Consider the following 14,138-nt stretch of genomic DNA (forward strand, 5'->3'; position numbering starts at 1 on the left):
CCTGCTGTGTGTGTGTGCGTGTGTGTGTGTGTGTGTGTGTGTGTGTGTGTGTGTGCATTTTTTCCCCTTATAGTTGGCATACAATATTATTCTACTTCGGCTTCAGGTGTACAGTGCATTGGTCGTGCAGCTACACAGCCTTTGAAGTGATCCCCCTGATAAGTCCAGTGCCCATCTGGAACATTACATAACCTTTGCAACATTAGTGCAGTTTTGTTGGCCCCTGCTAATAACTTGGTTACTAATAACAAATGCAAACTCTTAAATGCAGAGCAGAGATGAAGGATCTTTACAAAAGAAATGCAAAAATTATGATATTGATGATCATCAACTCATGTCAAGAAGTCAGTAAAACCTAGTTCCCAAATGATTATATCCCAAACAGTTCAAGGATGCTGTAAATTAGATTGCCGTTTAAACTAGCTGTTTCTACACTCCATCCTCTTAATTAAAAAAACAACAACAATAAACCCTTGGGGAAACATGAGCAAACATTTCTTGACCCTTGAATATACTACTCAAGTAGTGCAAATCCTGATTGCAAATTGGTTAAAATTTAAGTTTAAATGATTATTATGAGTAAATCATACAAAGCAGCCTTAACAAGTCTAACAAAAACTCTTCATATCACCAGTTTTGTGAATGCTAACTTCTACTAACTTCTACTACTAGTGAGGAACACAGAGAAACTAGTAGAATTACTGATCTGAAAATTATGGGTTTTCAATTAGGGCCCTGAGCTGGCCATTAACTGGTTTTAAAAATGTCAATTTCTCTGGCTTTAGTTTTCTGATCTCCAAAATAAGAAACTAGAAGAAAAAAGTTCTCTTCCAACAGTAGCAGTCTATGATCCTATGATTAGTCTTTAAAGAAAAAAAGACAGTATGATACAGATTCAGACAGGAACTGAATTAGGTATTAGCACAAATGTATTCTGGTCCCCCTGGCGTCTGCATAATGTGACATGACTCTGGACAAGTCTTTTTTCCCCTTGGTCTGTTTCCTCTAGTTATGTGAGTCAAATAGATGGCAGATTGTATGAACATGATAACTCTTCACTCTGGTGTTTATTTTGTTTTAAAGCACCAATGTAACCTTACTCCTAGGAATTATTTATAGCTTTTTAGTACATTTTAGCAACTGCTCTTCCTGTTTATTTGAATCCCTTTATTTATTGTTACTTGGGAGCACAGATACTCATTAATGGTCTTCCCCGGGGAGTGCTTATTCAATCACCTACTCCTTATTAAATTCCTCCAAAGTTTGAAAACTATTTAGCTCTTTTTTGGGAGCTTTTCTGGAAGGGGAAGTAGTGAAGAAAGGCATAAGGTAATATTTCAGGTAGGGAAAGATAAGTTATCATTTCTTAATGCCCTGGTCCTTTATTGACCCTTCTTATAGTCCCCCAGCTTCATTGGTCTCTCTCTGAGTTCTCTATCTTGGACAGATACTGCCATCAACTCATGCCTTGATGAGACCTTCTCTCCTAGATTTCGTATGGACAATTTCCTTTATCCCCTTGTTTTGGCCAAGATAAAATTGGAATTTACCCAAATAAAATTTACTTAGAATACAAGCATGCACATATGTGTTTGCATGCATACACACACACACACACACACACACACACACACACACACACACACCAAATAAAACCATCCCACAAAACACAGAAATAAATATATATCAGTAGATTCCTCATCTCAAAAGATTTAAACACTAGCCACTAACTGCCTTTATAATTAAACATGATGGGGACCAATTGGAAAATATTGTATTGAAAACACACCAATTTGAAAACATTGTATTGAAAAATACAATAGCTTCAAGTTAGGAAGTAATATTGGGAACTGCATCCTAAATTATTGCTGTAGTGTGTCTTGGTGTATCCATAGTTTACCTTCCAGAACCCATGAAAGGGCGGTGCACAGGATACAAGCGTCTCAGGTGTACTCAGGGATGTCAGAACACAGGTCAAACCTCTCAGCCTGACTCCCACTGCTCTGTGGGGTCTGGTCTCTGCATATCACTTCAATCCTATTTCTAAGATTTCCCCTTAAAATTCTAATTGAATCCTGGCTTTTCTGTGAGCATATCTCCTCCATTTCATGATTTTGCTCTGGCTGTTCTTTCCAGCAATGACATTCATTTAGTGGGTACTCTGTTTCCACATGGTGAAGGCCTGTTTATCCGTTGCAGTGCCAATTTAATGGCCGCCTTTTGGATAAGTCTGCCTGTCCTGTACCTGCTGGCGGAAATACTCTCTGCATCTTCTGAACTCTCACAGGACATTGTCTGTATTCCTTTTGTGGGACTGAGATTTCTCACTGTGTGTAATAGTTACTTACATGCTTGTCTTACCCCTTTTACTAAAACATAAGCCCCTAGAGCACAGATTCTATAGCTGCTTCAGCTGTCAGACCCCTCTGCAGCACCTCACCTAGAGCTATCCAGAATGGCCTCAATAAGTATTGAGACAACATGGATGCTTTCTCAACCCATGATTTCTATGATAGCAAGGATTACATCATAACTGGTCCTGGTTTGAGCCAGGGTGTAAGAAATTTAGTCTTGCTATGGACTAAAAACAGAAAGTAAAAGAGGAGAATACGTCAAGATACTACGTAGCCTAGACTTCTGGCTGGCATAATGGGAATAAGAAAGGGAACAAAGAACTAATTTTGGGTGGGACAGCATAAGTTCAGTTTTGGACATGTTGAGTTTGAAGTTTCTTTGAAATATTCATGTGGAGATGACAATCAGTAGGATGATTATTGTAAGAGCAGCCAGGATAGGATTTTAAAAGTCCCACGTATTAAGAGAAAGAAGTAAATGTTCCAAAGGGTGAATAATTCTCACCATGACATGGTCACAATCATTAGAGAAAAATTACCTTGTTCAGAAAATAGAAAGTAAAATGGAGTCATGCATTGTATCACATTGAAAGAACCTTATTATTACTTCCTATTGATTTTTCTGCTTTTTTTCTTTTTTGTAAAATCAAAATCCCATGCAAGTAAATTTCCATTACATAAAGTCCTATGCCTAAATAAAGGACTAACAGCTTGAACCAGACACTTTTACCACTGAAGGGTTGGACAATTTTTTATTTGTTAACCCTTTGAGATACGTCTCAAAGTTGCCTTATATCCTTATTTGGAAACCATACCGTGTTTGCCTGAAAATAAAACCTAGCTGGACAATCAGCTTTAATTGTCTTTTGGAGCAAAAATTAATATAAGTCCTTGTCTTATAGTACATAAAACCCGATCTTATATTATAGTAAAATAAGACTGGGTCTTATATTAATTTTTGCTCCAAAAGATGCATTAAAGCTGATTCCCGGCTAGGTTTTATTTTCGGGGAAACACGATATATGCTGATTGCAACAGTGCCACAAACACAGCCAGTATTTTTGGCCTAAGAAATAACTATGTTTGAGTGACTAAACTTTTACATAGATATAATTTTGATTCTGTAAAATTATATGCAGAACATAATTTATACAAATCAAAGTTAATCACCACCAGCTTATCGAGCATAGCAAATAGAATACTAAAGTTATTTTGATTTATAGGTAAAACAAAAGAAATTTAAAAAGATAACACTAATAGTATAACTACCACAGAGAGAAATTTTAATTTGAAATTTGTTATTCAAATAGGTACTGAGCTAGGTTGTTCTTTTATTTATAAGGAATGCAAATCATAGCTTAAATAATGTGCTTAGGTAAATGTTCAAGATATATAAAAGAAAGAACTATAGGAATCTGTTTGCATATTCCACACAATGGTTATTCATTGTTTCCGCAGCTCAAAATACCCCTCCTCTTTGGGGGAAGTTCCAGATGGATAAGAGGAAGGACTCTTGCTTCTCACATAGAAACTGGAAGTGAGGCAGGACCAAGTGAGGGAGGAATCATGTGGTCCTGTATGGAACTTGGAATGTCAAGGGAGTGCACAAAGCTCAAGGTCAGTTTACTGATATTTTGAGATGGCTGAGGCATTCAAGAAACCAGTGTTGTTGCAGGAAATGTTGTTGGGCGGAGGGTGAGTTATTACTGGCAGCCTTTAACGGGAAGTTCTTTTTTTGTTTTTTAAGTTTATATAGGCATACGTGTACCTCGCTTTATTGCACTTAGCAGATATTGTGTTTGTTACAAATTGAAGGTTTGTGACAACCTTATGTTGAGCATGTCTGTTGGCTTCAGTTTTCCAACAGCATTTGCTCACTTCGCATCTCTGGCTGTTCTTGTAGAGGGATATTTGAGGCACCCTGCTTCCTTTGCTTCATGCCTAAGCCTGACTCTCTGCCTTCCTCTCAATTCCTCAGCCACCCAGTATTTTTCACTAAATTGCTTTTCTTCTCAAATTGGCTATCATTGTGGTTAGTCAAGAATGCTGAACAGGGCACTTCGATTACAAATGACTTTTATCTAGTTCCATTAAATTTGAATAGTTTTAAATACTGAACAGAGAAATTCAACTTTTTTTAAAAAATACTTTGTAATTCAAATTTCTCACTGAGTCAGTCTGCATTCTAACATTGTCACTTTTAACTCCTGTGAAAAATGCATTCCCATCATTGAGGAGGGTGTCACAGAAGCAGATGATGAATGTGTATGCATCTTGATTCCTCAGAATAATTGACTAAGTTATACAAGTGACTTTTTGTACTCAGGCCTTGACTTAAAACAGAAAGTTCTTGGGGCAGCCAGATGGCTCACTTGGTTAGAGCGCGAACTCTCAACCACAAGGTTGCCCATTCAATTCCCACAGTGGATGGTGGGCTGAGCCCCCTGCAATTAAGATTGAAAATAGCCACTCGACTTGGAGCTGAGCTGCGCCCTCCACAACTAGATTGAAGGACAACGACTGATGGGCCCTGGAAAAACACACTGTTCCCTAATATTCCCCAATAAAAATTAAAAAAAAAAATAGGTCTTGTAGCCATTCTACAGTGTCTTCTGACAGCACCCCTTCCCCATGATCAGGACATTTAAAGTACTCAGTTTGTATTGAATTTATAGAATAGTTTTCTTTAAAACTGAATTGTGATTTTTAAAATTATCCTGCCAAGCACATATATCAATACAATTCCTAAAGTTAGTATCAGGCACAATAAAATATCAGCTTTGAGTTAGCTATGTTGATTTAGTAGTCATATTTTACATCAATTTTATCAATGTTAGGAACTATGAGAAATCAGATAATTTTGCATGATCCTGAAGAGGACTGCTTTAGCCCAACATGTTGCCAGTGGTACGCCAGAGCCTCTGTTCTTCGGTCTGAGTATATCTCACACTTTGGAACTAGTATAAACATGCTAAGAACAGTAAAATCTTCCCTCTTCCTATGACTTGGGACTATGGTCTGTGGTCAGAAGAGTGCTGTGGGTTAATGATTCAAGCTCCAGTCCCAGCCCCTCCAAACATACACTTGTAAAAGATAAAATATTTAAAAACATATTTTTAAGTAGAATTAAAAATACAAAGACCTTCTCTAAAACAAGGTGAGCATTACAGTGGACCTAACAGATCAGATACACACTGGGTAAGAGAACAGACTTTATAGGCTGATTCGAAGCCCAGGGTTAGAAATATGCCAAAGAGGACTGGAAGGTAAAAGAACTAAAACGCCCCACTCACAAAGAAGGCCCTGACCCTGGCTCAGTAGAGAGAATGGAGCTGAATGTGAGTTTGAGTGCGTGCGAGGGTATTGCTTGCCTGGCAGAGAAGATTGAAGAAATGCTGTACCCTCTCCCTTTAATGGAGCCAGGTGCCTGACATTGCAGGACAGAGCAGAGACATGTGGTCTACTTCATATTGTCTCAGTGACTAGGTCACTGTGATATCCTCACAGTGATGATAGGCAGAAAGGCTTTGGACTAGGGAGATCCTGACGCCACATACGGCAAAGGCAAAACCTTCATGACAGGAGAAAAGAATGCAGAAAGAAAGAAAAAGCAAAACGAAACATACCCTAGTCAACACAAGAGAAGAAACTAAAATTCTAAACCATAGAAGGAAACCAACTATTAAGGAAACAAGTAAACTCACTAACCAGGACAATTCACTCCTATTGAAATTCAAATAGAAAATGACTGTGAAATAGTCTAAGAAAAAGGAAAGAATTACATCCACAAGAAAGAGGAAAAAATAGCCAAATATGAATAATCGGATATAAAAAGCCAGGTATGAATAAAGAATAAATGGTTAAAAAACAAAACAGTGAGAGAGAGTCTAGAAATGAAAAATACAGATGTTGATAGAAACATCAGCATGAAATATCTGTATGCAGAGCAACTTTAGACTAGCCCTAGTCTAAGAGAGAATTAGTGAATTGGAAAACAATTCTGAAGAAATCATCCAGAATGCAGCAGAGATTGATAAATGGATGGCAAACATGAAAGAGACATTGTAAGACGTATAAGGTAAAGTAGGGCATTCCAATAATTATCTCATAGAAGTAAAAAATAAGAAGAATGAGAGAAGATCAATATTTAAAGAAATAATGACTGAAAATTTTCCATAGCTGTGTAAGACAAGAGTTCTCATATTCCAAGCATATTCTGAATTCCTAAGTGGATAAACAAGAATAAATTTTGTGACTCAGAACCAGAAGTATTGAGACTAACACAGCGCCCAATATATAGCAGTTTTCTACTAGAGAGTAAGAGGGGATAAGGTAGAAGAGGGTGAAGGGGGTCAAATACATGGTGATAGCAGGAGAACTGACTCTGGGTGGTGAACACACAATGTGATATATAGATGATGTATTACAGAATTGTACACTTGAAACCTATGTAATTATACTAACCATTGTCACCCCAATAAATTTTAATTAAAAAACCCAACATATAGCAGTTTTCACTATATATAAATATATATATATATATATATATATATATATATATATATATATATATATCACTAGAATTCAGAGCACTGGGTTTACAATCTAACTGTTGTGTTAGTTCAACCATTCTTGTGATGCTTAAATGTTGGGAGACAATTCTCCATGGGTCTCTTACATTTCTGCATGTCTTATACTACCTTTTGTTCCAGATTATATTTTCGAGGATGTCTGTATAGCAAATAGTCTTAGCAGTTAACGATAAGGTCTCCCTTCAGGACCGATAGAAGTTTTGTTTCCCTTCCAGAATAGTAAACATGATGTCTGCTCCAGGGAAATATTTAGACAGGTTTGCTAGCAGTCATTTTAAAAGATTAGAGTTCCCAAACTGTGAAGCAAACCCACTGTGCATATAGCACCTACACAGGCCATTACCCATTACCCCTCGGACTTGTGGGGTAAGGACAGCCAACATGAACATAAAGCTCATGCTGCTGACTTAACTATGAGTAATAAAGGCCTTTGTCTCTGATCCAGGAGTCTCGCATCTCCTGCCAGTCTTCATGAAACTGGCATGTCAGCTTGTGGGGTAAAATCTCAGATCCTTCATAATTCTTCACATTGAACACCCAGTACAATATTGGTACACCTCAATTTCTGTTTGTTTGTTTGCTTGTCTGTTTGCTTTGGAAAGGATGGGATAGTGCCGGAATATAGAACTGTATTCACACAAGGATACAAAGATGGGTATGTTTGAGCCCCTGACCACCTCCTCACTATACACTCCATGCCTGCTTCCTTCTTTTTGGAACTCTTTAATTTTTTCTTATTATAGGTGTATTAGTTCTGTCTCTCTAGCAAGGCTGTGAACTCACATAGGCAAGGACTATTATCTCCCAGGATAGTCCACAATCTTTAGGCTGTTTATACTCACGAGAATAAAGCTTGGGCTTTCAGATCAGGATTTGAATCCCTGCTAACTCATTCATTACCTGTGCAGGCTTCTACAAGTTAATTAGCCTCTGCACACCTCAGCTCTTCTCAGCTGTGAAAATGGGGTATCATAAAACATTTCCCTCACGGTTGTTGTAAAGTCACACAAGATAATACAAATAAAGTCCTAATAGAATGTCTGGCACATACTGAGCATTAAAGAAATAGGAACTTATTATGCAAAACCCCAACAGGTATTCAAATATAGTTGCCTTTTAAGTCGTCCTTTTTTCCTACTCATTTCTCCCAACTTCCTAAATAGTGATATGCTCCTGAGATGAAACTAACAGGATTCTCAAGAATGAATTTAAATTACCACTCTTTGACTTGACAGTACCATCTATAGGAATTTACCTTAATATATAGTAAGAGGTCCGTGTACAGCTCTGTTCATTACAGTGGTAGTAGATAAAAATAGTAACAACCTAAATGTCTAATAATAGGGGATTATTTAAATCAATCATTGAGTAGTCACGCAAGAGAACGTTGTGTGAAAATTTAAAAATTTGTGATAAAAGGAATAATGACATGAATATTCACTTTTCAGTGAAAGAAGGCAGGCTCCAGAACATATATAAATATTACTCCAATTCTGTTTTAAAATGTATTTCCATTCATAAGACACTGGACAGCTACAGATTAAAATGTTATACTTGATTGATTTTATGTCGTATACTCTTGTAGCTTCCAAATTTCCTAAAATAAACACTTATACTATCTGTAGTAAGTAAAAAAAAACATAGTCAATATTATAAAAACTATACATAGTAGATTCTTTAAGGTCCAAATAGGAGGAATAAAGATACTAAAAATGATTTTTGAATATAACCCAAATAAAGAAAATGATATCAACAAATAAGAGTATCAAAAGTCTTTCAAGTTTTACGTTCATTTTTCAAATCTTAACTCTAAGGTATCTCACTTTACAGAGAAGGAGAAAATACAAGAAATATACGACAACACTAATCATCTATTGAAGTTTACATTCTTTGTTCTGATGAAGTTGTTTAAAAAATGCTGGTGATAATTTCACCAATATCGGGATGCAATGCAACATATAACATTCACTTTTCATGCAAGTGCCCCCTTATCTCTGAACCCCAACTCGGAAATTTAAATGAGTCCCTTTCTCACCTTAACAGCTATTGCATTATAAAATTGTTCAGAGTTGTAGATGATCTTTGGACTTTTGGAGTCAAGATACTATTTGATTACCTGGCCTTCTCTGTGCCTCCCACGCACTGATGAATATTAATAAATTCCGTGAGTTGTTTTTGCAACATCACATCTTTGCCCTCAATTTGAGTGATGAATTTATGCTGTAGAAGATCTGACACTGTTGGACGCTTTTCATAATCTTTAGTCAGGCACCTGCACTGGCAGAAAAGAACAGGCAATTATTAGATAAGCGAGATAAGTTATGATTCATATTCCTAAAAACTACACTAACATGAGAGAACAATGCTCCTCATACTCTCTCAGCCCAGGAAACATGTCTCAAAAAATGTTAAACTGCAATATGATAAAATGAATATGGGTGGAAGCGCACACATCTGTGATTGATTATGCGGTAGTGATACGAACTTCCGTCTAAATACCACTTCTCCAGTCTCTCAGCAAGCATTATTGCATAGTGATAATTAAACTCGGTCTTTACTATCGCCGCCTCCTTTACAAGTCAGTAGCTAAAGATAAACAACAATGAAGTCATTACAGTTTTAACGCTTATCTAAAATTAAAACAAACTTGGTAGTTTCTCTTCACTAACGCTTTTAAAGTCTTCTCAATTCGTCTATTTCTTTCTACGTGATAAAACTGCTAACCCATGTAAGAAGGCTAATGCACTGAGGATGTTTAAATTCCACATCAGTAGATGTTTTCCGAGGTCATACAGCAGATGTACTAGCGCAGCTCACACTTCTACAGAGGCTCAACCAGAGCAGAGTCCCAGGAAAGGAGGTGGGAGCGAGAACACCTGGAATAGCATCCCAGGAGAAGCTTTTGGACCACGTTAGGATGTTCAATCTACTGTGACAGCTGTCTTCAAATATTTGGAAGAGGAATTAGACAGTTTTCTGTGGTCACAAGGGGCAAAAAAAAACTAGGATCAATTGGTGGAATTAAGACAGACACAGATTTAGGGTCAGCATAAGGAAGAAATTTTCAACAGTGAAATTTACCAAACATGGGATATGCTGAGCTGAGAAGTATTATTATTTTTATTAGGCGTGTTTCCCGATTGGATGGCAGCTCAGTGCACACTCTGGATATGAGTTTGGGCAAGATAAACTACCAATATCCTTCCAACCCTGAGATTCTGGGGATCTATGATTATGAGAAAACTGGTCAGAGTTGGGGCTGTCATCGGGGGATATAGAAAAAGAAAGAAAGAAGAAACCTATGCCTTGACTTGAGCAGTGCCATTTCTAATCTGTATCATTAATCCTCCTGGGATGACAACTTGGCAATTCATTTTATTGGTCTTTCCCAAAAAGCTATTTCCCAGGGATCCTAAAATATGCTAAGGAATAAGGATGATGATGCCTGAAAAGAAAAACAAGAGCTCTTAGTTTTCATTTAGTTTAATAGAAAATATCGAGTTCTGACATCTGCCAACAGTTTAGTCACATATGAAATTATTCTATTCTAGTAAAAGTTTATCAGATATCTGATGTGTCCCAAGCACTCTGCTAAGACACTGGAGTTATAGTGACAAGTAAGGCACAGCTGCTTGCTCTCTAGTTAGGGAGAAAGACCTCTAAGAACATAACTAAGTGAAAGTGGCCAGAGGAAGACAAACAAAACACAACGGTGACACACAGGATAGCACACTACTGACATGGAATTGAAACACTTCCTCAACGGATTAGCCTTTTCACATGGGTTAGCAGCTTTATCATGGAGAAAAATAGACAAATTGAGAAGGCTTTAAAAGCATTAGTGAAGGGAGACTGCAAAGTTTGTTTTAATTTTAGATAAGCGTTAAAACTATAATGACTTCATTGTTGTTTATCTTGATAGTACTGACTGGAGGAAATCAGTAAATGTTTCTCAGAGGTGAAGTTAGTTGTGTGAAATATGTCAGTCAGCAAGTTTCACTGAGGATGTGCATAGAAGGTTCTGCAGACATTGGGCACAATTATGAATTGTGGAGAGTCCTTTAAAGTTACCAATGATTCTCCTAAGGGATTTGTGAAATTCGATTGCAATTTATTAAATACTCTCTAGTGTATAGTACATACTCAGTAATGTCTGGTTAAGTGAAAACTAAGAACAAAAAGATTAATCTTTCTAGGGTTTTCAAAACCCTTAAATCTAAGTCTCTTGTCTTTATAAGAATAAGCAGATATTCTTGGTAGGAAAACCATGATATCAGTTATGTATGAGTATGATTGGTTTCTCTACTTTCTTTGCCTTTTCTAAAATTTCTGAGTGGAGTTTGACACACTCCACTTAACGACCCTTAACAACCCTTCTCTCCCATTTATAACCTGGGGTCATCCTTTACCTTAAGGAGGTTCCGAGGTATGAAGGAATTGTAAAAGGCACATTTCAAAGTTGGCAGGATGGTTATCTCTGATTTTTTAAAAAGACTCTGTTGTTACTCACTTGCTAATGAAGTCATTGAATTCTGCTGACCATATCTCAGGCTGCCTTAGTTTTGGGGGTGGATTCCTAAAAAAATAAGAATCAAAGTTGGATTGTGTATGTTGGTCAGTCAGTGCAAAATTAGGGGCAGAAACAGACAGACTAATCCATTACTGCCTTCACAGGTCCTGCCAGGTATAATCAAGCATTACCATTATTTTCCAATTCAAAGGCAGATAATGAGTTATTGATCATTCTTTATATAAAATGACAGGTTCCTTTTTCTCTGAAAGTACTTAATAGACGACCCAATTTTTCTACCTGATAATTTTTTTTCTTTTAAAGAATCTTCTTGCTTTTACCTGCGAGCCATAGGGGAAAACATCAATCAATACTTCGCAGAACAGAAACAATGAATACTAGGGAAAAGATTTTTGCTTTGAGTCCTACTGAAGTCTCTGAGGAATATCCACAGTACACAGAGGGAACCTGGAAGGAGTTGTTGAGAAGATGGAGGAAACTGCAGGCGACAGGGGCATAGGAAAATGCCTTCACGAGATGTTTGGTTGTTATCGGATACATGGCCGGAAATAAGGTTACAAAATTAAGGAACTGCGCAATACGATTAGCTATAGAGTTCTGAATGCCACTTAAAAGATTCTGCTATTAATTCCTTTCATTTTAAGCTGAACAAATCTTTTCTTTTTCGATATGTTCATGAATACAAAGGAATATCACTTGAAAATAAGGCCCAGCTAACTATAATCAAACAACATTGACCAACCATGAGAGTTGAATTTGCTGAAGGACTGCTTTATGTTAATTCTAACAGCTCTTTGTTTTCATTAGTGGACTGGAAACACTTTGTCTTCAGTTCTGCATTACTCCTTAAATAGCTTATAATGAAATTAATGTAGTTCGTACAGGCTCATTAAAGCAAAATGCATCTACTCATCTACCCTAGACCATGCCTAAAGCTCATTTGACAATCCTTAGGACTATCTGAAGATTGCTGATTTGTACATTAAAAGAAGTAATTCTTTTCTCCAAACAATCTTGCTTTGTTTCTTGTCCTCCTGAAAATTTCCTTTCTAAGAGATTTATAGGCTTGTTTTAAGGATAACAAAGTTTTGATGATTTTAGAGCACTTAGAACTGGGTAGCTTTTCAGATCCCTTTTTTATTATCATTTCTACAGTAAGTCGGAATACTTAGAATTTCATTTTCGAGATATACTGGTGGTGAAAGTCATGAGAAACGACTGAGACAATGCCATTTCCAGAAGTGCCGTGCTCATAGGTACAAATACATTAAAAGTGTCATCATTCCTCCATGTGATATCATCCCCAAGAGTTATAGTGTTGGACTAGGGTCATTTAAACCATAATGAAAATGGTTCAGGAAGTATAGTGCTTCATGTTACATACTGAATGATGGTAGGAATTAGAAAACGCACACCTTTTTTTCTGTTTTCCTCCAATTAATAAAATGTCTTAGACATGGTATAGAGCAGGTTTTCTGTTGCTTTTTGTAATCTTGTTTCCCTAATTACCAAATAAGCAGTATATTTTACAAACAGTAAGTCTTGAAAGATACATTGGCGTTCTATGTAAAGCATGATATATATCTAAGGTGTTATAATTCAGAACCTAGAAATTCAAAGGTAATTCAAAGGTAGGAAATTCAAGACAGGAAATTCAAAGGTAAAATTACAAAGTCAAATGCTTTGATCGTACACTAATTTAATTACATGCCAAATATTCCAAGTGGATCCATTTGGAAGTGAATATAAAATATTGACATTATTTCTTTAGGACTGGAAAACTGCCCCTCCCCCACTTTGTACATATGATTCTATGTTCTATAGGTGTTGGGACCATAAAATTTAATGGAAAATGTGGTAACAAATTGTAACATACCACCCACCATTCTGCCCTGGACTCCTGTCACCACAGGCCATCTCTGTGTATTCTATTAGAATTAAGGTACTAGGCAAAATCCTTAAGAAAGTCTTCAGAAGATAAGACATTTTATTCTGTCTTTTCATGTCAGGTTTCTGAAATATCTAGGAACTAACCAAAACACATATAAAATAGAGTTTAGTTAGTAATAGAAAAATCAGGGGAAAGTTTATTGATACTGAAGGGTAGAGGTGTAAATAGATAGAGGAAAGCATTTTCATGGCTCCAAAGAAACTATTCTTTTAAGTTCACTGCTTTATGTCCATATATTCAAAACACTAACATACTCTAAATCATTATTTTATCAATATGTTCTACTTATAATTTTCTTAATAATAGTATTTTAAAGTTCTAAACAAAGAGAAGTCTTAGCAAGTAGTAAAAACTACTAGACGGATAGACTGAAGCAAAGCAAATCTCTGTTGCATTGACTGGGGACCAGGCTGCCTCACTGACTAATTGGAGATTGGATAAAGTCTGGGAGGAACTGTTGTTTTTTGAGACCAAATTCTTGCAAAAGAAAAAAGACACACAGAGTATTAAAAAAGAAAAAAAAGAAAAAAAAATCTTCCACTTCGACCAGGGAAATGAAACTGCTAAACAAATACAATGACTTGGAAGAAGCAGAATGATATTCCAGGCCACTCTGCTCCCGATTTGCTAAAATATTTCTGAATATTTCCATGAGCATGGTGAGCACTCAATGGCTGGAAAACGGGATTGCAGATACTGGGCCGAGTGTT

General features: G+C 36.7%; 1 protein-coding gene across 1 annotated transcript in view; it reads right to left on the minus strand.

Annotated features, from left to right (window-relative positions):
- The window catches only part of MYO3A (myosin IIIA), a 203,225-nt gene that overhangs the window by 157,529 nt on the left and 31,558 nt on the right, over positions 1-14,138 (minus strand). The window contains exons 7-8 of the mRNA XM_081054812.1: positions 11,457-11,522; positions 9,063-9,218 (exon numbers count right to left, since the gene is read on the minus strand). Coding sequence (XP_080910938.1) covers positions 9,063-9,218; positions 11,457-11,522 — 222 coding nt within the window. The remainder of the gene's footprint in view (positions 1-9,062; positions 9,219-11,456; positions 11,523-14,138) is intronic.

This window comes from Rhinolophus hipposideros (assembly GCF_964194185.1).
Source record: "Rhinolophus hipposideros genome assembly, chromosome: 1".
Classification (NCBI taxonomy): Eukaryota; Metazoa; Chordata; class Mammalia; order Chiroptera; family Rhinolophidae; genus Rhinolophus; species Rhinolophus hipposideros.